A 23,428-nucleotide genomic window follows, 5' to 3' on the forward strand; every position below is an offset into this window, starting at 1 on the left:
CATTTTCTCTCTTACATCCTATGGAATCTGTTTCGGCGGATATTCGCGATTGATTATACTCTGGCGTTTTCGCTGTAGCATCTGTCACAGTTGTGGAGCTATCCATGTCTGTTTCAGCTGAACATCGAGCCCAACCACACGACTCTAGCCGGCCATTCCTACGAACACGATTGTGTCGTCTCCTCGGCGTACGTATCTTTTGTTGCTTCTGTTTGGGGGATTGGGGGTACCATTGCTCTATCTAATGGGGGGTCACGGGTGGCCCAGGCGTCTAAGGCGCTGCTATTCGCTGTGCAGAGTTGCGTCCCTTGGGCACGCCAGGAACCTATGATTGTGGGTTCGAATCCAGGTTCACCCCGATTATGTTTCTAGGTTTGTCGGCACCATACCCGTTCCCGTGGGTTTCACCGAGGTGGTAAACGTCTGAGACCTGCATCACTTCGGGCTTTCCTCCCACATTAAGCTGACACGCCGTGATATAACTGGAATAATGTTAAAAGCGGCGTTAAACCCAACTCACTCACTCGCTCACACTCTCTAATGATGTCTGTCATGACTTGCTACGTAGTTGCGAATGTTATTGTTTGACAATCACATATCTCGTAATACCCTTTTCGTCGGCGACGTTGTTAAATGTCCACGGCAGAGCTCAGCTGGGTCGCCATTTTTTTTTTACCCCTGATAATGACACTTGAACGTAATCACAACGAAACAAAACTTGTAGATCTTCCTCGTGATATCTCTGAAATTGAGTCTCGACATGTTGAAAAGTTCCAGAGTGTAATGAATCACCTTCACAATTGTGAACTCGGATCAATTAGACACAACCTTTCAAGCATGTTCTCCGATCCGAGCTTGACGAAGGGTTAACTATATATATTTAGTATTAGTGCCAATATCTAGCCTTTATGTGCATGTAGCTCCATTATCAGTCATTTAGTGATCGGGTTTTGGGCGCATTACTGAATAACCTACTATGTTAATGTCCAGTCTTTCTGCTGTCTATAGTGTGTACGTCTGTTGTGGCAGGATGGGTATGCTGGGCTCCATCGACTCTAACACTGGCTCCCCCGATCTGGGCTGGGACACAGACCAGTTCCCAATGGACGCCAAGAATACTGCTCTAGTGATGAAGGTAAGTTCAACCAGCGCTACTAGTGAGTTGGCACATAGGTGATGAGTATGGTGGATTTCTATAAAAACATCGTAGAGAACGTTATCGGCGTCTCTTTCAGAGATGTTCTAAGGCATCCGGCTTGCATACAAAAATTTACTTTTTGTGTAAATTGTGCGAGTGGTGGTTTCAACCGGTAGGGCACGCCATACTTACCCCTTTCGCGAACACCTGGTATCATCACTCATTTTCAGTAATCCATTCATATTATTTCATCATTATTTTACCTTTTACTCCCAATCATCGATCATTGATGATCTAGACTGGTTATTCTCTGGCGTTGACGTCTTACATTTAGATACGAGTACTATATTTAGCAATATGTTTTTATCTCTGGGTTAGACAAAAAACTTTGGAAAAAGAGCGCTGGCAACAGGCATTAACATATGGGTTTGCCCGAAACCTTTTGTGTCATAAACCTTAGCGTCCGGTTTAGATATAAACCTTAGCAATTGGCTTTAATATTTGGGCTAGGCAAGGATATGTTGTGGACTTCTGGTGTAGGGCATTAAAATAAACAAAACTTGTTCAATTGACTTTTACAAAGGGGGTAGACATGAAGTGTTGGCATCAGATTACGTCACAGAGCCTGGGCAGAATGCTTTTACAAAGGGAATAGACTTTGGCCTAAGGTTTAGATGTAGACTTGAGCTTTGGTTTAGACATAAACCTTTGGAAATAAGAGGTTACATCGGGGTTAGACTGAAGCAGTCACCCAAGGCGCGCCAATTCTTTGTGTAGGGTTTTGTCCCTTGACGCGCCAGGAACCTATGATTGTGGATTCGAATCCCGGTTCGCCCACATTATAATTTTAGGTATGTCAGCACAACATCTGTGATCGTGGGTTTCACCAAATGGTAAACGTTTGAGACCTGCATCACTTCGGCTTTCTTCCCACATCAAGCCCACATTAACTGAAATACTGTTCAAGTGGCGTTAATCCCAACTCCCTCATAAAGCTTTGGCATCTGGTTATGTCATGGAGTTTTGGCAATAGGCTTCTACATTTCAGTAAGACATACACATTTTGCGTGAAGCTTTGACAGAAATCTCTGGTGTAGGGCCTGGTTAACAGGCCTTTACATCAGGGTTAGATTTTAAGCATTTGCGTCAACCTTGAAAATTAAACGAAACCCTCTAGCGTCAGACTTAGACGCAAGGCTTTGAAATAGAAATCACTGAATCGCTATTCTGCTTGCTGCTTCTCTGAATTATTGACCTTCTGCACTGTCCTCTGCACAGCATTAGATCCATGTTAAAGTTACTGCCCTTTTTAGGTGGTGTTGGATCAGGGAGGCATTCAGCCGGGTGGACTCAATTTTGACTGCAAGGTCCGCCGTGAATCTACAGAACTCCGTGACATGTTCACTGCCCACATTGGTAGGATATTAGTCACGGAATAACTTCTGAGTAATGTCCACTGTTGGCCGGTTGCTGACTAATTACATTGCTTTGTATAAATTTCTGGAGTGAGTGAGTGACTGAGTGACTGAGTGAGTTTTTGATTTTACGCCGCCTTTAGCAATATTGCAGCAATATCACGACGGGGGACACCAGAACTGGGCTTCACACATTGTACCCATGTCCGGAATCGAACCCGGGTATTCGGCGTGACGAGCGAACGCTTTAACCACTAGGCTATCCGACGGCCCTTTATAAATTTCTGGAGTCATGGTAATCAAACAGCTCAGTCATATTCACGATTATGACTCTGGTGTTTTGGCCTCTTTACAGGTAGTTCATGTATGACTGCATTTGACTTGGCTTCAGGGGTGGTGGAGTAGCCTAGTGGTTCAAGCGTTTGCTCGTCACCGGCCCGGGTTGATTCCCAACATGGGTACAATGTAGGAAGCACATTTCTGGTGTCGCCCGCCATGATATTGCTGGAATATTGCTAGTAATGGCGTAACAACCATACTCACTAGTCTTGGCTTTAAGTTTTGGTCACAGACCCGCTGACTTGGCACATCCGGCGGTCAGGCCCGCTGACTTGGCACATCCGGTAGTCAGGCTTGGTGATATGGTACATCTGGTGGTCAGGCCCGCTGACTTGGCACATCCGGTGGTCAGGCTTGGTGATATGGTACATCTGGTGGTCAGGCCTGCTGACTTGGCACATCCGGTGGTCAGGCCCGCTGACTTGGCACATCCGGTAGTCAGGCTTGGTGATATGGTACATCTGGTGGTCAGGCCTGCTGACTTGGCACAACCGGTGGTCAGGCCCGCTGACTTGGCACATCCGGTAGTCAGGCTTGGTGATATGGCACATCCGGTGGTCAGGCCCGCTGACTTGGCACATCCGGTAGTCAGGCCCGCTGACTGGTTAGTCTCGCACAGAATCAATTTTATTTAGAGAATATTTACAGTCCAATGTAAAATAGCTGTAATACTGCTATATCTTTAAGTGGCATCTTAGAAGCTGTGGTATCTATATAGACTGTGTTGACATGGATTTGACTTCTTATTACTTGCTCGGTCAAGGCATTTAAAGGATAAAGTGGTTGAAGTTCGTAAGTCAACTGTCTCCATGTTATACGGCTGACAGTGGCTTTATGCAACAACCATCTACTGCAATGCTATACCTTCTTCCAGGTGCAATGGACACCTTTGCCCGAGGCCTGAAGATTGCTGCCCGAATTGCCAGCGATGGTACCATCCCTAAAGCTGTTCAGGTAAGGCCAACCTTACGGGAATCTCCACATTGGGCAGAAAGTATGCACCTGAGCATCAATGTGGAATTTACAGCCACAACATAGTTAACAACTCTTTACACCCACCCTGCATTGACCAAAAGTATACTTTATTGCTTCAGGGAGTTAATCTTGTGTGCCTTTTTAGAACCTCGCCTGGTAATTGTGTAGAAAATATGGTCAATTAAATCTGATGCACCATGCCATTGTGGCCTTCAATGTAATGAAGCATTTCATGGCAACGTTTTTTTGCATATCAATGGGATCTGCTTATCATTTATTCAAGTAAAAAGAACTCCCTAAATTTCCTGCTCTTTGTGAACGAGACTGAGCAAGTGTGAAACATATCAGCACATTTTCAAACATTATTCTTGGTTTCAGGAAAGATACAGTAGCTATAGTGACGGAATCGGTGCCAAGATCGAAAGTGGAGAAACTAGCTTTGAGGAACTAGAGGTACTTATTAGCTGTTTTCAGCCTTTACGGTATAATAAAACATTCAGACTAATGTAGGTTTGCAGTAGTAATAGTGATCTGTCATTTGCTGTGATGTGTGAGAATGTTTGAAATTTGTACGTCAGATGTTACAGGAACATGTCTTGAAAAGGAAATACAGTTTGTCTTTCGCATTCTTCTTCTACCTTCTTTGATTCAACTCAAAACCATATCGTAACTTGTACCTCACACTAGTATCTAAACACATAAAAAAGTTACGAATTTGTGCCTTTTTGGAGATATTAATTGAAATATCTTTCAGTTAGTCTAACTTCTACAAAATTGTTGTTCTGGTTTTTTTTACTTTTAAATATCCAAAATATTTTCTCTGGTGTCACTTGCTTGAATTTTATTTTCCTTACAGAAATACATCCTGGAGAAGGGTGAACCTCAGCGTATATCTGGCCAACAAGAACATTACGAAAGCATGCTGAATTACTTCATGTAGACATGACATCTCTTGTCATCTTACAAGAACAAACATACAGCCAAAGGCATGGATGCGAAACCTTCCAACAGGGGTAGATTTTGTTAATGACAAAAACAATCTACTGGCCAGATATGTTGAAACTAATTGGTACTCCATAAACCTCACAAGTACACTGGCACATTATGTGAATTTCAGAGACATGAGAGAATGATAATAAATGTGTAAAAAAATAATCTTACGTTTCCACAAATTGACTGGATTTAATGATATTGTGCAAGTATGCAACTGGTGACTCAGAGAAATGACTTCAAATAATAGACGTCCTTTACCATGGACTGCCGCTGGCCAAGCAGCAGTGTCAACTGTTATAAGGTCCTTCAGAAGGGTTCCCATGGAGCTCGTGCATTGTCTGTGTTGTGAACAAGTTTTGTGACTCTAGGGCCTTGTCAAATTTGTCCAGCATTCCACAATGAGTATTGATTGCATAGAAATATTCATTATAAATATGGACACATAGATATATCTTGCAGAAACATTCATAATTAATTTCACCAATACATTTTTCTCTTTTAACATGTCTAATGACCATTTAAAAATGGTATCATGAACCAGATATTTTTTTGCAAATTGTACTCAAGAACCTCTATTGAACAAACACAGATTTGTAATAATAGACTTTATTCCCTTTCATTCGTCAGTGTAAGAATAAAATACAATATACAAAGTCTGTTTCTCCGTTTGTCTTCTTTCTGAGAGAATGCCAGTGAAACAGACACAAAAGACAATATTCAGTTTCATATAGACACATTCCATCAAATTGATAAATGATATGGCCATACAAACAAATGTTTCAAAATCAGTGATCAGCTCTTGCATGATAAATTGTATCTACCTGTACATATAACATGGGATGTTAGACAGCTAAGTGGCAATGCGACCACATCATCCATGACTATACTACACAGACAAAACAAAAATGAGTTCTATTCATCTCAACATGATTCTCTGATCAAGTGAGTGAGTGAGTGAGTATGGCTTTACGCCGCTTTCAGCAATATTCCAGCAAAATCACGGCGGGAGACACCAGAGTGAGTGAGTGAGTGAGTATGGTTTTACGCCGCTTTTAGCAATATTCCAGCAATATCACGGCGGGGGACACCAGAAATGGGCTTCACACATTGTACCCATGTCGGGAATCGAACCCGGGTCTTCGGCGTGACGAGCGAACGCTTTAACCACTAGGCTACCCGACCACCCTCTCTGATCAAGAGTGACACTCATTTTATACATTCGAAGAGGACACCGCACTGTATATCCTCTTTAGAGCATAGGCAAATACTTCGTTCAATGGGTGGTCACTATTTACATGGTGAAAAAGTACTATCAAGTATGCGGTTTATAGAGGCGTGAAGCTTCTACATTACAGCAAGACAGGCCTTAAACTACAACACTTAACTGCACTTACAGTACAGTTTCTATGAAATCATGCACTCTGCTTCTGTGATTGACGGAATTGGTACAATCTGCGAGGGTACAGTTCATGGAACTTGAATATTTGCCTGTGCTCTATGACAGATAGAGAACTTGTGCCAGTACTTTATCAGGACATGATGAACTGTACGTTTATATCCCAATAAAGTACTGGGACTCATCCTCTATCTATTACATAAAAGACAGTTGGATACCTTATCCAAAATGGACGGCTTTGGTTGTGCTCATTTAGGAAATGTTATCCACCAACTGGAGGAGATTCAGTACCCAGGATCTACATGTTGAGGTGAATAGATCCATAATATTCCAACAACAATCAGCTATACACATGTCTACACTTACTTACAGCTGTACAATTGCACCTGCATGTCATAATTAAGGCTGTGTTGAGTTAGACATTGAAACTGACTATCGCACTCAGTTCAAGAGCTGGAAGAACACTTTGGATTTGTCAATACACAGGTGTTGTTTGTTGAGGTAATGTGACTGCCATTATACAATTTCAAGTGAATGCCACTAATAATTTAGCATGACATACTGTGACACTTACAAATTTTGATTTAATTAAACTCAAGAATCAACCCGACAAATCATCTTGTTAATTTCTCTCACCAAAAGAACACATTCCAAGGAGAACATTCTTACAAGGTTGTTGTTGTTGTTGTTTGTTGTTTAACGCTGCACTTAGCAATATCCCAGCTAAATGATGACACTTTGTAAATAATTAAGTCTGGAGCAGACAATCCAGTGATTAATGTCATAAGCATTGATCCAGACAATTTGGATATTATGACATGCATCAACCAAGTCAGCGAGCCTGACTCCCCGATCCCGTTAGTCGTCTCTTACGACAAGAATAGTCATTCTTACAAGGTCTTACTATGAATCCATGAACATGACACTGACTGGATTGTCATGGCGATTGTCAAAGCTTGATGGTGTCAAGGTATTTCATGTCAAACTATAACCGATAAACAAAGCATACACACAACAAGGCAGTACTAACTAAACTTCCACCAACACCAACACTTTGTACATGTTAAAGAATGTTACCTTCTATCAAATACATCTACCAGTACATATGATACATTTTCACATCCAAAGGCTGTCTTCAATCATTCTTGTACTGAACCAGCATTCATGAACCTCGAAATGACTTTCCATGCAATCAAGAAAATAATCTTGCAAACCAATTCTCTTAAAATACAAATACAACATACTTCCAAGTGTGCCATTTACCACTATCTAATCTGCAAGGGTTCTTATGAATATGGAAAGGGTTTTGTTGCTTTTATTTCAACACTTCTGGGGGAGGGCCAGGAACATATTGAACATGTATAAACATCTGGGCCCAGTTGCAGGAGCAATCACAATACAAAGACTCTTTTACCCCCCATACTTTAACACTGACAAACAATTATCATTGCGCAAAAATCGCTTTGTGGGCAATGACAATCTTATTTCATCCAAAACTATTGCCAGTTACTCACCATACAAATAAGTGTCACTAAAACAAGAAATGTCTGTTTTATTAAGTCATGTTCTGTTGTTCCCAATCATTCATTAGTCAAAGTTATATAATAACTGACTATCATACTGAACTTCGGACAGTCCCTTGAGTTAGTCAATACATCCATAATCTTATGTATGAATACATAAGCCACATCTGTTAATACCATGAGCACACTGGGACAATCTTCATATGATGATGAAGTGTTTGAAAAAGAAAGCAGAGAAAGCAATACATTGTGAAATCTTCTAAGGGCCTCTCTTCAATATAATCTAACACAAACATGTTGCTTGATGTGGGATAACATTGTGTATTACCCCGGTAATTATCCATTATACATTCTGGAGGCCAGTTGTTTAACAAGCAATACAAGTCCACAATCTAATTATATGTTCCTTGGAAATGCTTGGATGTTAATAAATGCAAAGAAAATAGGTTACAAGTAAACAGTGTCTGTGAAAACACCAAAACCTGATATTAGAAATTAGCAACAGCTCATGATAGGGCCAGAAAATACTTCCACATCACTATAGACAAGTAAGTCCTAATCTCGTGAAGCCAGTTGACTTGAGTTAATGATGTATTTTACTGACACTACATGGAAGTTAAAGATGGATTTTACTGACAATAAATGGAATATTCCTAACAAACAATGATTAAGAGTAAGTGCTAAACAAGGCCAAAATGGGGTCTAATTATATTAATCATGTGAAATTGCACTGACATATCTTGAGATTCAATAACATACATTTCTAAGAGTAGACGCAATACCTCTCAAAAGTGTGATGGGCAGAAAACTGTCCTGCATTGGAAAAAGGTGTAGACAGACTAGTAAATAAGTTATACATTAGACGTCATAATTAACAGGCATGATTTGGACAGATGATATTACTGGTAATGCTTGGAAAGTTCCATAGTAATATATAGGGTCCAGACCCAACACTTCAAACTAATCATAGTGCTGAAAGGCACAGATGTCTTGACAGTTGAATCAGTAACCTTACTTTATGGAGAGAGTGAGTGAGTTGGGTTTTATGCAGCTTTTAAACAATATTACTGCAATATTACGGGAGGGGACACCAGAAAAGGTTTCACACACTGTATGCATGTGGTTACATTATGGATCATAATCCTGGGATTTCAACCCATTTCTTTGGGTTCCAGCGATGTTTCTCGTACAGGTTGTATGTATGGTGCTGGTATACTGCAAGCTTGTGGTGTAGGTGTGAGCAATAACATCTCCCATAGGGGACCATTCCAAGCCCTATTTTATCTGTCAATATCCAGTACCAGTATATACAAGAATGAAACACAAGGAACCATCACTTTCCAGTACCTGCCCGCTACACCTCATTAAATTTCTTCATAAATGCACAGAAATCAGGAAAACCATGGACTTTCCCATCCACTAAAATACTGCAGAGTATTTAAGAAAAATAGCGTTCAGACACTATGAAAACATTTCAAATAGGAGATTGCACAGAATAATTACCGGTGCACATTAACATTGGGGATAACAATAGCCATGTTCAATATTGAAAACAAGGCATTTTACCGGTGTCTAACTAACACAGGACATAATAGGAACGTCATTTGAGACAGGTGCATGTAGTAATCACTGGGATTCGGTTCTGTTCTGAAGATTTCACCATTTGCAATATAAAAAAAATGGATAAAATTATTGTTGTAATTAACATAATAAACATGATCAATACATGCTCAGTAAATCGGTTCAATAACATTGACTCATTTATCTTTAACAGTTTGGATATAATGCTCTTGGTCTCAACAAAACAGGTCATGTTGTAATTTGAATCAGTGACAGAAATACATACAATTTTTTAGTGAGTGAGTGAGTGAGTTGGGTTTAACGCCGCTTTTAACAGTATTCCAGTTATATCACGGCGTGTCAGCTTAATGTGGGAGGAAAGCCCGAAGTGATGCAGATCTTAGACGTTTACCACTTCGGTGAAACCCACGAGCACGGGTATGGTGCTGACAAACCTAGAAACATAATCGGGGTGAACCGGGATTCGAACCCACAATCATATGTTTCTGGCGTGCCCAAGGGACGCAACTCTGCACAGCGAATCGCGGCGCCTTAGACGACTGGGCCACCCGTGCCCCCTACAATTTTTTAGAATGAGAATGCCAGTATCGCATATATGTTACATAAATGAATTGGCTTGGACGAGCTGGCATATTGCAATGATGTACATGTTGAATATTTGGGAAATGACATGAGATGGCAACAATACAGTGATTTATGTAAACTGATGTGCAGGTGATTTATGTGAAACGACATGTGACTTTTGAACTTTTAATAATATTTGAGGCAGTCTTACTTTGTGAATCGTCAATCACAGATAGAAATCTAAAACAGGGTGAGATATACAGGGTAGGTTAGTCAGACTGAGAATGAAATGAATAATATACGTACCATTCAGTCAATCATGCATTTCATTTCAGAGGTCAGTTTTATGTATAGAAGAGAATATTTTTGCACAGTGGCACATGGAATATTGAAAAACTTTTGATCCCTTCAAAACATCCTGAGTGAAAAATGCCATAATGCAAAAAGTATTCCACATGAATGTTAACAAATGATCGTGAACAATCATCTATACGTTACTATACTAGCCACATAAAGAAAGTGTGCACGGAGAAAATATAGATATAAGGGCACACCGTCCATATATGAAACATAGGTTTGAACACAGCAATTATTGGAGACATTCAAACGCTCATGCACGTGCCATGCGATATGACGTCATTGATGGGGGCCTATGGACGTGCAATGCGCTACTGCGCATGCATCCTGTGCAGCTGTACACAGCATGTGCAACTCAAAATTCGCTGTCACTTTGGAAAGCATGATCTGTGGTCATTCAAAAATTCAAAACTTCTCAAGCCAGACACAAGCATATCACAAGCAAATCATGCCACGATTGACAGCTGCACAGCGCCATGAAGCCATTGGAATGATCCGAGCGGGAATGAGGCAACAACAGGTGGCAACACATTTCCAATGCCATCGTAACACGATACCGGCATTGGTGAGTCGTTATCAGAACACAAATGACGTTGCCGACCACCCACGTTCAGGACGTCCCCGAGTAACGACGCCAAGACAGGACAGATGGATTCGAGTTACACATCTCCGACACAGGTTCCAAACGGCAGTAACGACGTCCCAGACAATTCCTGGACTGCGCCGTATCCATCCCAACACTGTCAGGAATCGTTTACGTCAGTACAGGGTTCGACCACGACGCCCTGCCATACGTCCAATCCTGACACACCGTCATCGAGTCAACCATCTAAGATGGTGTCGAAATCATTTTCGCCAACCTCGAATATGGTGAAGAAGTTCAACATTTCCCACAGTGACGGGCGTCAACGTGTCTACCGGCGTTTGGGAGAACGTTATGCACGCAACTGTATTGTGGAGAGGAATCGTTTTGGAGGTGGCTCTGTGATGATTTGGGGTGGGATAACAGCACGGCCCCGAACCCCTTTGGTGGTTGTTCAGGGAAATCTCATCGGTGTTGGCTACAGAGATCAGATTCTGAGGCCTGTGGTCATTCCTTTCCTGCAACGTCATGGCCCGGGATTGACATTTCAACAGGACAATGCTCGTCCTCACACGGCTAGGGTCGCAACGGATTTCCTTCACCATAACAATGTCATGTTACTGCCATGGCCTGCAAATTCTCCAGATCTCTCCCCAATAGAGCATGTGTGGGATGAAATGGAGCGCCGTCTGCGTCGTCTTCCACATCCTCCAGATAACGTCCGTGACTTGGCACAAGATTTGAGGACGATATGGCAGGCCATTCCCCAGGCCTTCCATGCCCATTTGGTGGACTCCATGCGTCGCCGATGCACTGCTGTGATTCACGCACAGGGTGGTCATACCCGTTATTGACTTTGTCGTTTGACCCCCTACTCCATTTTGATCTTCTGACGTCATCGTAACAGATGTTGTTCAGGTCCCGTTGACATTTTCTTATGGTCCGATCATTCAGCTGCTACAGCGTCTGCATCATTTTGTTCTTGCTGTTGTATTTCAATCCAGAATATATTTTCTCCGTGCAGTTTCTTTATGTGGCTAGTATATATTCCTACAGACAAGAACTAGAGTATTTTTGTATTTCTTTAGAAGATATTTTCTATGAATGTTTGTATCAGCATTATCAACATGATATACAATATTACACAAAGACAACTTCTTAAGTGTATCAAACATTCCATGGCTTAATTTCATACACAATTAACCAACAAGTTATACAAAGGTCATAATTTTTACAAACCATGATCAAGAGTTACTACACTGAAGAAAAATGAAACACCCTATTCTGCAATAACTGACTGTGATGAATTTATTGAAGCAATGTGCTTTAAATCTTTAAAACTGAAAGACGGTTAGAGTGAATATTGCCTTCACTCACATATGCAATTCTTCAGCTACTTGCAGAAACAAAGTTGATAGAGCAAGGTTGTTTTACTCTTTTAGTAAAATCCTTGACATGAAATTGATTTCAGGTTCATATCTGATATGTGACAGGGGAAAAGAACCAATCACTTTACTTCATACGACAATAAACTATCCGTCATATACCAGCATATTTACAGTTTTTGTACTGTTTCAGACACATATCTTGCACCAACTTGCAACCATACAAAACACACAACATGCTTCGCATACCCACTTCAATTACAACAGCATTTGCGTTCAGTCCACATGCACAAAAGTACATATTAAAATGCAGCAACAGATAACAATAAGCACATAAAATAAACATCATCGTAATGGCAGTAACTGATAATGTAGAGCATTAATGCTATGGTGAGAAACACTGGCACATACATATAACTGCAGCCTCACGTTCCACAGTACGACCCTACTCAGTCAATGAAATCTTTTCCATGAATGAGATCTACCTGTATATTCACAAAGCCACCTAGAGTAGACTGAAGTGTATTGCCCAGTTTCAGTTAAATTCTGGCAGTTGTTAGGAATGACAGAAACATGATAGCAGTATGTAAGTCTTACGAGTTGGAAAATAAATAAATGTGAAAACAAATTGCTTTCGATCACATAAATTCAATTAGTTACACTTAAAACAAAGCGGAAGGATTAAGAAAATTGAGCAACGATTAACAGTACATAGGAACTGGCTTTGCAAGTATGGATAGCATGGATACATTCTCCATAAACCACCAACAAAGCAAAATTTGTATTCCAATATGAAATTCTGAGAACAAGCAGCAGTAGCATTGCTGTTAGCAATTAATCATCTTCCTGAGGCAAGAGAGTTAACTGACTTTAAAAGTCCAGTTTCCAGCCTTGCCAAACTAGGTTGGAATTCCTGGGCTCGATCGTAGCGCCACAAGTGGCTATTACGAGTAATGTCCTTTCTATACCTCTCCTATTGACCAATCATATTCAACCTCTCGTATCACTTGCATTTGCTTAAAAAAAAAATGGTGGCGCCCAGTCAAAACGATCTGATCGATAATCAAGATCTATATTGTGTATACAGTATTAAAGAAGTTGTTATCCATAAAAAATTGTGTCTATCTTGTCACCCGTCAACTTCTAAGTAATGCCTATCAAACAATCTATATTGTGATCAAACGAGTCTTACATCGCGAAGTGCATCAAATCACGTGAGCACCTTGATTAAAAACATGAAAAGATATAGAAAATATCTGTTGACAACGAGTTAGCGGTGCACATGCTTTGCAAATCCTGCAGTCGACCGAACTCTGCATGACACTTTACGAACCGCCCAGCCAAAATGTAACTCCATAATACCAGCCTAGTTCGGCAAGGGTGGAAACTGGACTTTTATAGTCAGTTAACTCTCTTGCCTCGGGAAGATGGCAATTAATGGAAACACTGGAAGATTAAGTGATAAAATATCAGCATGATTAGAGTAAACGTGACCAAAATATTAACATAAATTAAGTTTAGAAAAAAGGCTGACTTTAGATATAATCAGTCTAAACACAACTAATCCAAAAACAAATTCTTTAAAATGTGTAAAAAAATATTAAATTTAACAATTTACAAACTGTGACTTCACACATTATAAGGCAGGTAAGATTCCTACTATCTGAAATTTGAAGGTGTAAATAACAAGTGCTTTAACACTTTTACTCGACTGCAACTTGTAAAAGGTTGTCTACGACAGATCTCCATTCCTACTTTTCAACAGTGTATGTTCAAGGCAGTATAACAGCCATACTCCCATCCAACATAAACTAAGCACTAACCACAAGCACATCATCATAAGTTGCCATGGTTACAAATCTTTGCAACAGAAACCATGATGTCTTTCATGACTATTCAGTGGAAGGTGATAGATATGGTTTGATTAACTTCTCAGGGGGAGACAAATAAGGACTCTGTTGTTGTCTTCTGATGAGGAAACTACTTGTTACTCTGACGGGCTGGTGTTCTTGAGGCTAATTCACCAACTGATCCAGTTTCATCAACCAATTGGTCAGTTGTATTGTTCTGTGCTAAACATAAAATCTGTACCAAAGTAACGGTCCCCAAAGTTTCCTGCAAACAAGAAAACAGTGATATTTACACAGCTGCAATTTTGGATGAGAAAAGTACTGAAGAGTCTAGTCATATCACATTGTGGGTTAAAAAAGGTTGTCAGCCTGAGCCAAATAAACTTCTAAGTCTATTGGACACAGTATTCTCTAGGTATAATTTTCAGTTCATTCATGGACTATTCCATGGACTGCCCATAAAATGCTCAAATCAATATGGGTTTAGCAGGACAATACGGTTTTTGCATGTGATTGCATTCCTTACATTGAAATCACAACAAGGCGATATAGACTGCTGTCATCACACTTCATAAGAGCATGGATCTTATAACTGTGCCCGAGGCAGGCTGTATTGGCCCGAGGCAGGCTGTATGAGCCCGAGGCAGGCTGTATTGGTCCGAGGCAGGCTGTATTGGTCTGAGGCGGGCTGTATTGGCCCGAGGCAGGCTGTATTGGCCCGAGGCAGGCTGTATTGGTCCGAGGCGGGCTGTATTGGCCCGAGGCAGGCTGTATTGGCCCGAGGCAGGCTGTATGAGCCCGAGGCAGGCTGTATTGGTCCGAGGCAGGCTGTATTGGCCCGATGCAGGCTGTATTGGCCCTAGGCAGGCTGTATTGGCCCGAGGCATACCAGAACATGACCAAGGCTTTGGACTGGCATGACTAGTGCCTGATGTTGTAGACTTGTTTCATATTATTACTTTCTGTAATGCCAGTATGGAAAAGCTACATAGGATAACTCACGTAACCATGGCAATTTGTCTCCTTTAATCACTGACTGAAAACATGTTTGTGGCCCAGTTTGGACTTGGAACTCACCAATGCCTGGCAAAATATGAAACTTTTCATTCACTTCCTTGTCCACAGCTGTAGTCACAATCTTTACTTTTGGGAATGCATAGGCAACGGAATGCACACCTGTAAACAACACATATTATTTACATTTAGGTAGTGTGTTTTGCTTGTTATTGCATTACGCCGCAGCTAGAAATATTTGAGGTATATATAACGATAGCTTATATTAGTGTCTTGACCAGAAAATCCAGTGATCGACATAATAATCATTGGCCCACACCATCGGAGTGTGATGAGATACAATCAACCAAGTCATAGCAGCACAAAGAGGCATGTACGTGTGTCTATAGCTGATATTATTTATATCACAAAAGACAAAAAGGAGGTTGAAAGTCTGCCAGTAGTACCAGCAGCCAGGATATCATTCACATTTAGCAGTGTGGCTCAGGCTACTTTCTATCCTTGCTAAAGTGATAGTCCTGTCCAAAAGAGTCTCCACTAATCATAGACACACTCATTGAAAGTAATAGAATGGAGATTTCTCAATGTTAGGATTTATTGCTGATGTTTAGAAAATGTTACATGAACTTTCTGTTTGCACATGTACATTGACGCCTCATTTTCATGAACACAAAAAACACTCATATTGTTTTGTGATTCAACTTTCATTCAAATAATGTCCAATAAACCTTGAGTTGTCAAAAAAAATATTAGAATGTTTAAAAACTTTGCCCAAATGAGGTTTCACTGTATCATGTGTATTACTTATTATTAATTAAAATATTCACTACACTGAACATTAACAACATCAAACAGCAAGAATAACAATGTGTGAATTTGTACAGTGCCAAATCCATCCCTAAGCACGCTTTAAGTGCCAATATAGTTACCCAATTGATTGGTGTGCACTCAGTTGTCATTGTCAACGCCATGGGAATTAATGATATCCTCACCTGACTGGGCCATAAGAAGGGAGCAGAGAGTGATGTTGTCTTCTTTCACATCATGGTCAAGTAATACCCGAATAGCCATCATGGCTGCTGCACCTGTAGCAACTGTAGCGTCCATCAACATGATGTAATGGTCCTTGATGTCCTTAGGCAGTCGCAGGTAATGTAACTGGAATCACAGAGACAAAACAGGCAACGATATCAGTAAGTCTAATAATCACAGTAATCTGAGTTTATTAATAATCCATATGGTGTATGATTAGTTTTATAACATCAAACCTTTCTTTAAAAAAAATTAATTGGTGGTGAATCAACCAAGTCAGCCAGCCTGACCACCCGATCCCTTTAGTTCCCTCTTATGACAAGCATAAGTTGCCTTTTACGGCAAGCATGGGTTGCTAAAGACCTATTCTACCCTGGATCTTCACGGGTCAGCTGAAGACCTATTCCCCTGGATCTTCACGGGTCCACATGACAATGTTGTGCATGAACGTGTGTATGTAGTGACTACTTGTACTAGTCTGGACTTATGCTGGTTTTATAGTGCTAGTCCACTCAGATACATGGATACCCCACTTAGACAGAGTATACTGGCTGACTTGACCAGTCCTTGTTTTATCCCCTTAAGGCCAAGGCAGGGTAACAACAAGTACCAACTTTTAACGTTTTTTGGTGGGACGAGGCCAGGGGATTGAGTGAGTTGGGTTCAACGCCACTTTTTACAGTATTCCAGTTATATCACAGCGTGACAGCTTAATGTGGGAGGAGAGCCCGAAGTGATGCAGGTCACCACTTCGGTGAAACCCACAAGCACAGCTATGGTGCTGACAAACCTAGAAATAAGGCCAGGGGATTGAACCAAACATTAATGCAAGAATTATTAATAACCTTTTTTTTGTATTAATGACACACTTAGCAATATTCCAGCAACATGTCAGACGTCTGTATATAATTGGGTCAGGACCAGACAAATCAGTGGTTGATGATGTGAGTAATGCCCCTGCTGTCGGGGGTATGGTGATGTATAACTAGCAGGACTAAAGCTGCTCACCTCTGGTTCTCCTGTGTCCATGTTGGTCTGAATGAGTATCTTTCCGATGTTGACTTCCTTGCACACTTCACACAGGGCTGGCTCCATCGTTTCTCCTGCTCGCAGGATGGACACGCCTGACACCTGCCGGTCATATCAACAACTAAATACACACTCTCAATGGTCCATAAACATTTAAAACTCTGAGGCCAGTAGAGAAATTTTAAAAGTTTTACAGATGAGTGTTGATATATTTGATATCAATAAACACGAGTGTGATATTCTTTTTATCATCCAACATCATTCTTCCAACATTTTCAGTTTGTAGACAGTCATAAGCAGCATCTTGTGTGTAAAAAGTATAGCTGATCAGCTTCAGTGGCAGAGAGATTAGTTACCGGTATGTCATTTCATTGTGATGTCACGGTAGCCCATGACATAACAAATCAATGTTCTGCAAAGCATTGTGATGCAATTTCATTGCATCAATATATATTCTAGGAGATATTGCTCGATCTCTGGATAAAAAATTCTCATCAAATATTCGTTCATCCAAAACAGCAAACTGTCCTTTGCATGAGTAGTGTCAATGGTATTGCATGCATGTCACTATGAGACTTCAAGCTTCACAAATGTAGATCTGCTAACTGAACTTAAGAAATGCTGGCTTAGCATAATCCATATCCTGAACAAAAAAACGTTTGAATTACACTAGTCCTGTTTTAAGCTCTCCTTTCTGATGACAACATACCTGTATTCAATGTGATCAACATGCTAGAACCAAAAACACTCTCAATGAAATAGAGATGCTCAATCATCAGCTTACCTTGACAGCACTCTGTCTCTTCCCTTCATACACTCCTCCTTGAGTTGTGTCAACTTTCACAGACTACAATTACAAAACAAAGATCACACTTAATATTAATGTTGACATCATTTCAAACCAAAAAACAGTGTTATCACTATTTCCCGGCACATCAGAAGTTTGTTTGTTCATTTAGTAGTGAACAAAAACCTCAAAAAAGAAGAGATAGGCACTTGGGCCACTTTTTGTCATAAAAAAGAAGAAGATTAAATGTGAAACTAATGCACACAAAAGGCCCTTTCTCTGGAAAAAATAACTCAGTCTTGATAAGTATCTCTTAGATACGCTAACGTCAGTTGTTCTGAGACAACTTGCCCCCATTGCACAAACACTATGCACCAAGTTGAAGCATGGAGCAAGGGCAAAAACCTTGTAAAAATTTAATTGATGGGATCAAGTTTTGAACTCAGTCTTGACAAGTATCTTTAACATAAGCATGCAAACTTTCATACATTTAACATTGTTTAATTTCAGTAGTTGCTGAGAAAACATAGTCACAACTTGACTAAGTTGAAAAAAATGGAGCAAGGGCCATAACTCTGTAAAATATGAATGTGAGACATCAATTTTTGAACTCATTTGAGGTTGTGACCAGTAACATCAGTGTGCAAAATTTCAATCTTCTAACTTGAATACTTTTTGAGAAAATTTGTCCCCATTGAGAAGCAGACATACAGACTGAAGGACAGACTGAAGATGAACTCTGTTCCAATATCCCCAGCCCCACTTCATGGCGGGGTATAACTAGTGAACCAGTGCATCATCATCATAAAATCAAGCATGGTCTATCTTGTACTACATAGAAAATCTTACATTCTTTCCCATCATGAAAATTTGAAGTGCTTAACTCAAAGAAAACTTACCTTGAAAGGTAACATGGACATGGCAAACTCAAACAGCAGTCTCATTAGCCTCTTGGAATAAAAAATAAACTCATCACGGGGTGTCTCTTTGTTCCTGAAATAAGCATAAGACCACAAATCATAATCAAAAGGTACTAAAAATGGTCTATAGAGAACAAGATAACTGCAAAAGATCATGTATTTTGTAACTCCATTTCAAGGTAACTGTACAAACTCAGCAACATTCCAGATATATGACAGTGGTCTGTAAATAATTGAATCTAGATCAGACATTCAGTGATTGATATCATGAGCATCAATCTACTCTACTAGGATGACATGCATGAACCAAGTCAGCGAGTCTGACCACCCAATCCTGTTAGTCGCCTCTTATGGCAAGCATGGGTTGATGAATAATTCTCACCCGGATCTTCATGGGTTCAACTGTATGTACAGATATCAGATGCGGTGATAATTTTACTGCAAGATGATTCATAATTCCATCCATTGTCCATATACATTAATGAGAACATCTGTGAACATGATACTAACCATGTTGACTGCAAATGGTCTACCTTATAAATGTGTGAAGACCATGGACTTGTGGAGTCTTATCAAGAACACACAGAGTACTAGGCATTGGAAGTCCATTCGTGGCAGATGATGCCAGTTTTGATCGCAGTTTGAAGCCTCTCTGACAACAGAAAATAGCATGCTCATTGCAACTTTAGCCAACAACTCAAAATTATCACAACCATACTTTATTGATATACTGTGGAAGAAACAACTACCATCTTAATATACATCAGCAATACCATGAATACTTCCCAGGTCTTATACACACTGCGTTCCTCGATCACTCATGAATAGGACAGCTTTGCGATGTATCGTGTTGTAGTGATATGTGTATTTGTAGTCAGCTAAAGCTGTATATAACTCACAAAATTCCAATGACCCCTACTCCATGTGTGAGTTGAGTTGAGTTGAGTTGAGTTGAGTTGAGTTGAGTTGAGGTGAGGTGAGGTGAGGTGAGGTGAGGTGAGGTGAGGTGAGGTGAAATTGTGTTTAACGTCGCGTCCAAGATTATTGCACTTATCTAGCAATGTGCATGCACGTGTGTGTGTGTGTACTATGTACTGCTTGTACTAGTCCGGACTGACGCCGATTTAGAGTGCTAGCTCACTGAGATATCATGCCACAGTTTAACATGAATACCCCACTCACACACAGTATACAGACTCCGAGCCGACCAGTCCTTGTTTCAGCCCCTTAATGCCGAGCGCCAGACAGGGTACAACAAGTACCATCTGTTGGTATGATGCGGCAGGGGATGGAAACCCCGGATCTTCCGCTCTCTGGGCGGACGCTCTACCACTAGACCATGGAGGTGGTCACTCCATGACTCCATACTGTGAACTTTGTGTAAACCCAACAAAGGCCTGATAGAGAAGCAAAAGTAGAACTGATGGCACCATGTTACATGAGTGAGTGAGTGGTTTTATACCACTTTTAGCAACATTCCAGCAATATCACAGCAGGGGGACACAAAAAATGGGATTCACTCATTGTACCCATGTGGGGAATTGAACCTGGGTCTTCTGTGTGACAAGGAGATGCTTTAACAAGTAGGATACCCCAGCATCCCCAATGTTGCACGAGAAACATGGATGTTTGTGTGATATAATGAGCAGTAATTGGTGAGAGCAGTAATTGGTGAGAGCAGTAATTGGTAAGAGCAGTAATAGGTAAGAGCAGTAATAGGTAAGAGCAGTAATTGGTAAGAGCAGTAATTGGTGAAAGCAGTAATTGGTGAGAGCAGTAATTGGTGAGAGCAGTAATTGGTAAGAGCAGTAATAGGTAAGAGCAGTAATTGGTAAGAGCAGTAATTGGTGAGAGCACTTGCTGGTTTCCTTCTCACTAGAACCAGACCTAGTATTGATTCACTGGTTATAATCATTAAGTACATTGCACATCAGACACATGTATACGATGGTGCAGAAGGAATGTAGTGTATGCAAACCTGTGAAGTACTGACAATGCTTAATTCAATAATATGTGTGTTAAGGCAACACCATTTATGCTTATCATACTCTAAATGATAGAATATATTGACAAAGGATGTTGAATCCAAAGGGTCAAAGCTACTAGAGAGAGTGAGTTGGGTTTAATGCCGCTTTTAACAGTATTCCAGTTATATCACGGCGTGACAGTTTAATGTGGAAGGAAAGCCCGAAGTGATGCAGGTCTCAGACATTTATCACTTCGGTAAAACCCACGAGCACGTGTATGGTGCTGACAAACCTAGAAACATAATCAGGGAGAACCGTGATTCGAACCCCCAATCATAGGTTTCTGGCGTGCCCAAGGGATGCAACTCTGCACAGCAAATCGCGGTGCCTTAGATGACTGGGCTACTAGAAACAACATTCAGTGGTTATCTTCAACTTATCAGAGAGAATCAATAAACAGTCAGGGGATTCCTAGTCATTCAAACTGTTGCACTCATATAGACAATACTTACATTTAGCAGCTGGGTGTGTATGTGCAAGACAATAAGATTGATAGCAACATCATTTTCACCACCTGTGAAGAGATTAATGTTATAAGTATCACTGCTGGTATACATCTTATTCTGATGTATTGTTTCATAGGCATCACTTAGAAGTTGACGGATGACAAAATAGACATAATGTATGGATAACAACTTCTCTAATACTGTATACCATTGTCAAGCAAGACAGTCTATAGATCCTTATACCGATGTCAAGCAAGACAGTCTATAGATCCTTATACCGTTGTCAAGCAAGACAGTCTATAGATCCTTATACCGATGTCAAGCAAGACAGTCTTTAGATCCTTATATCGTTGTCAAGCAAGACTGTCTATAGATCCTTATACTGTTGTCAAGCAAGACAGTCTATAGATCCTTATACTGTTGTCAAGCAAGAAAGTCTTGCTCGAAATGGCATAAGGATCTATACTGAAACGTCACCTTTACAGTATTTAAGAAGCTGTTATCCATAAATTGTGTCTACTTTGATATTCTAATTTGTTTATACATATTTCACTAAATGATGTATTGAGATCTAGTTGATGTTATAAACCTTCAATAAAATGTTCTGTCATGTCAATATGGAAGGAAAGAAACCTACATTAACAACATCACTGTTCACTTTGATCTCTTCCTGCTGTCCGTCAAAATGTCAGTGAAGCAAGGTGAAACAGGGTTTAACATTGTGTTCCAGATTATTACGCTCATATAGCGATGTGCACGCACGTGTGTGTGGCTGCTTGTGACTAAAGCTGATTTATTGGTGCTATCCCACTGAGGTACCATGCCACAGTTAATATGGATTGCCCACGCAGACACATTATACAGACTGAGCCGACTAGTCCTTGCTTCATCCTACTTAAGGATGAGCAGGAAAATAACAAGTACCACATTTCAAAGTCTTTTGGTATGATGCGACCAAAGGATCGAACAGCATAATAGTGAGCATGTGCTCTCATTTGTGCAATGTAATCCTGAGAAGTATTTCCAGAAAACCAGAAAAAGAAAATAAATCTTGTTACTATGTTGTCCAAATAAGCAATATACCTCTTGGAACTATGATGTCAGCACAACTCATTGTAGGTTCAATGTAGTGCTCAAATGCTGGTTTGACAAACTTGTTATACTGGTGTAACACCCCTTCCAAGCCACGACCACGATCACTGATGTCTCGTTTGAGTCGCCTAGCGAGACGGATATCCGAATCTGTGTCTACAAAGACCTTCATGTCCATCATCTGAAGCAGGAACACAACCAAGTTTAAGATACGAATAACTACAAAGAATCACAAAACATCATGTGTCACTTCCACACTGTCCTGTCAGCTCTCGTATCTTTCATGTTTGTTCCTGTTGATAACATTAGATTCATACTGGTCTTGTCATGTGCAACAAGTGTGTAGTCTATGAAGTCATGGTCCCAAACCAGGTAACTGACCCAACATTTCTCTTAGCCCATGTCAAAATAGCTGCAATGGAAATTCTAAAATAAACATTTCTAAAACTCCTTAATATCAAATGGCACCAGTTCAGTATGTGCTTCATATATAGACATGCAATGTTTGGCAAGGAAATACTTCACAGTTCATTTGTTATACTCAATAAGTGAACCCACCCTTAAAACTTGTTGCCATGGAAATGTAAAAAAAATCATTGCTAAAATTCCTAAATAGCAAAAGGCACTAGTTCAGCATGAGTCTGATAGACATGCAAAGTTTTGTTAAAAAGTATTGAATGGATTTTGAGTTATGCTCCAGAAATGAACTCTACCCTTATAGAACCTAGTCCAACTTGTTGCCATGTAAACATAAAAAATAAAAATTTATAAAATTCCTAAATAGCAAAAGGCACCAGTTCAGCATGAGTCTGATAGACATGCAAAGTTTCGTAGAGAAATATCTTATAGTTTCTGAGTTATGCTCTGGAAATGATTTCGAGTTATACCCCTTGTAATGAAAAAGAGATATCCAACCAGATCACTGTTCTTATTTCGTATAGCTTCACAAAGATGGCGACTACCATAGGCAACAACCTAGTCG

General features: G+C 40.3%; 2 protein-coding genes across 2 annotated transcripts in view; one reads left to right on the forward strand and one right to left on the reverse strand.

Annotated features, from left to right (window-relative positions):
- The window catches only part of LOC139480356 (xylose isomerase-like), a 20,985-nt gene extending 15,469 nt beyond the window's left edge, over nucleotides 1-5,516 (forward strand). Inside the window, exons 10-15 of the mRNA XM_071263419.1 lie at nucleotides 118-188; nucleotides 1,030-1,135; nucleotides 2,452-2,554; nucleotides 3,767-3,846; nucleotides 4,246-4,320; nucleotides 4,724-5,516. Coding sequence (XP_071119520.1) covers nucleotides 118-188; nucleotides 1,030-1,135; nucleotides 2,452-2,554; nucleotides 3,767-3,846; nucleotides 4,246-4,320; nucleotides 4,724-4,807 — 519 coding nt within the window. The 3' untranslated portion in view covers nucleotides 4,808-5,516. The remainder of the gene's footprint in view (nucleotides 1-117; nucleotides 189-1,029; nucleotides 1,136-2,451; nucleotides 2,555-3,766; nucleotides 3,847-4,245; nucleotides 4,321-4,723) is intronic.
- LOC139480355 (uridine-cytidine kinase-like 1) overlaps nucleotides 5,476-23,428 on the reverse strand; it is a 22,987-nt gene continuing 5,034 nt past the window's right edge. The window contains exons 6-14 of the mRNA XM_071263418.1: nucleotides 22,438-22,627; nucleotides 21,361-21,422; nucleotides 19,415-19,533; nucleotides 18,861-18,954; nucleotides 17,959-18,021; nucleotides 17,154-17,276; nucleotides 16,106-16,271; nucleotides 15,177-15,275; nucleotides 5,476-14,364 (exon numbers count right to left, since the gene is read on the reverse strand). Coding sequence (XP_071119519.1) covers nucleotides 14,303-14,364; nucleotides 15,177-15,275; nucleotides 16,106-16,271; nucleotides 17,154-17,276; nucleotides 17,959-18,021; nucleotides 18,861-18,954; nucleotides 19,415-19,533; nucleotides 21,361-21,422; nucleotides 22,438-22,627 — 978 coding nt within the window. The 3' untranslated portion in view covers nucleotides 5,476-14,302. The remainder of the gene's footprint in view (nucleotides 14,365-15,176; nucleotides 15,276-16,105; nucleotides 16,272-17,153; nucleotides 17,277-17,958; nucleotides 18,022-18,860; nucleotides 18,955-19,414; nucleotides 19,534-21,360; nucleotides 21,423-22,437; nucleotides 22,628-23,428) is intronic.

The sequence above is a fragment of the Haliotis cracherodii genome, unplaced genomic scaffold (genome assembly GCF_022045235.1).
Source record: "Haliotis cracherodii isolate W230 unplaced genomic scaffold, xgHalCrac1.p SCAF_4, whole genome shotgun sequence".
Lineage (NCBI taxonomy): Eukaryota > Metazoa > Mollusca > Gastropoda > Lepetellida > Haliotidae > Haliotis > Haliotis cracherodii.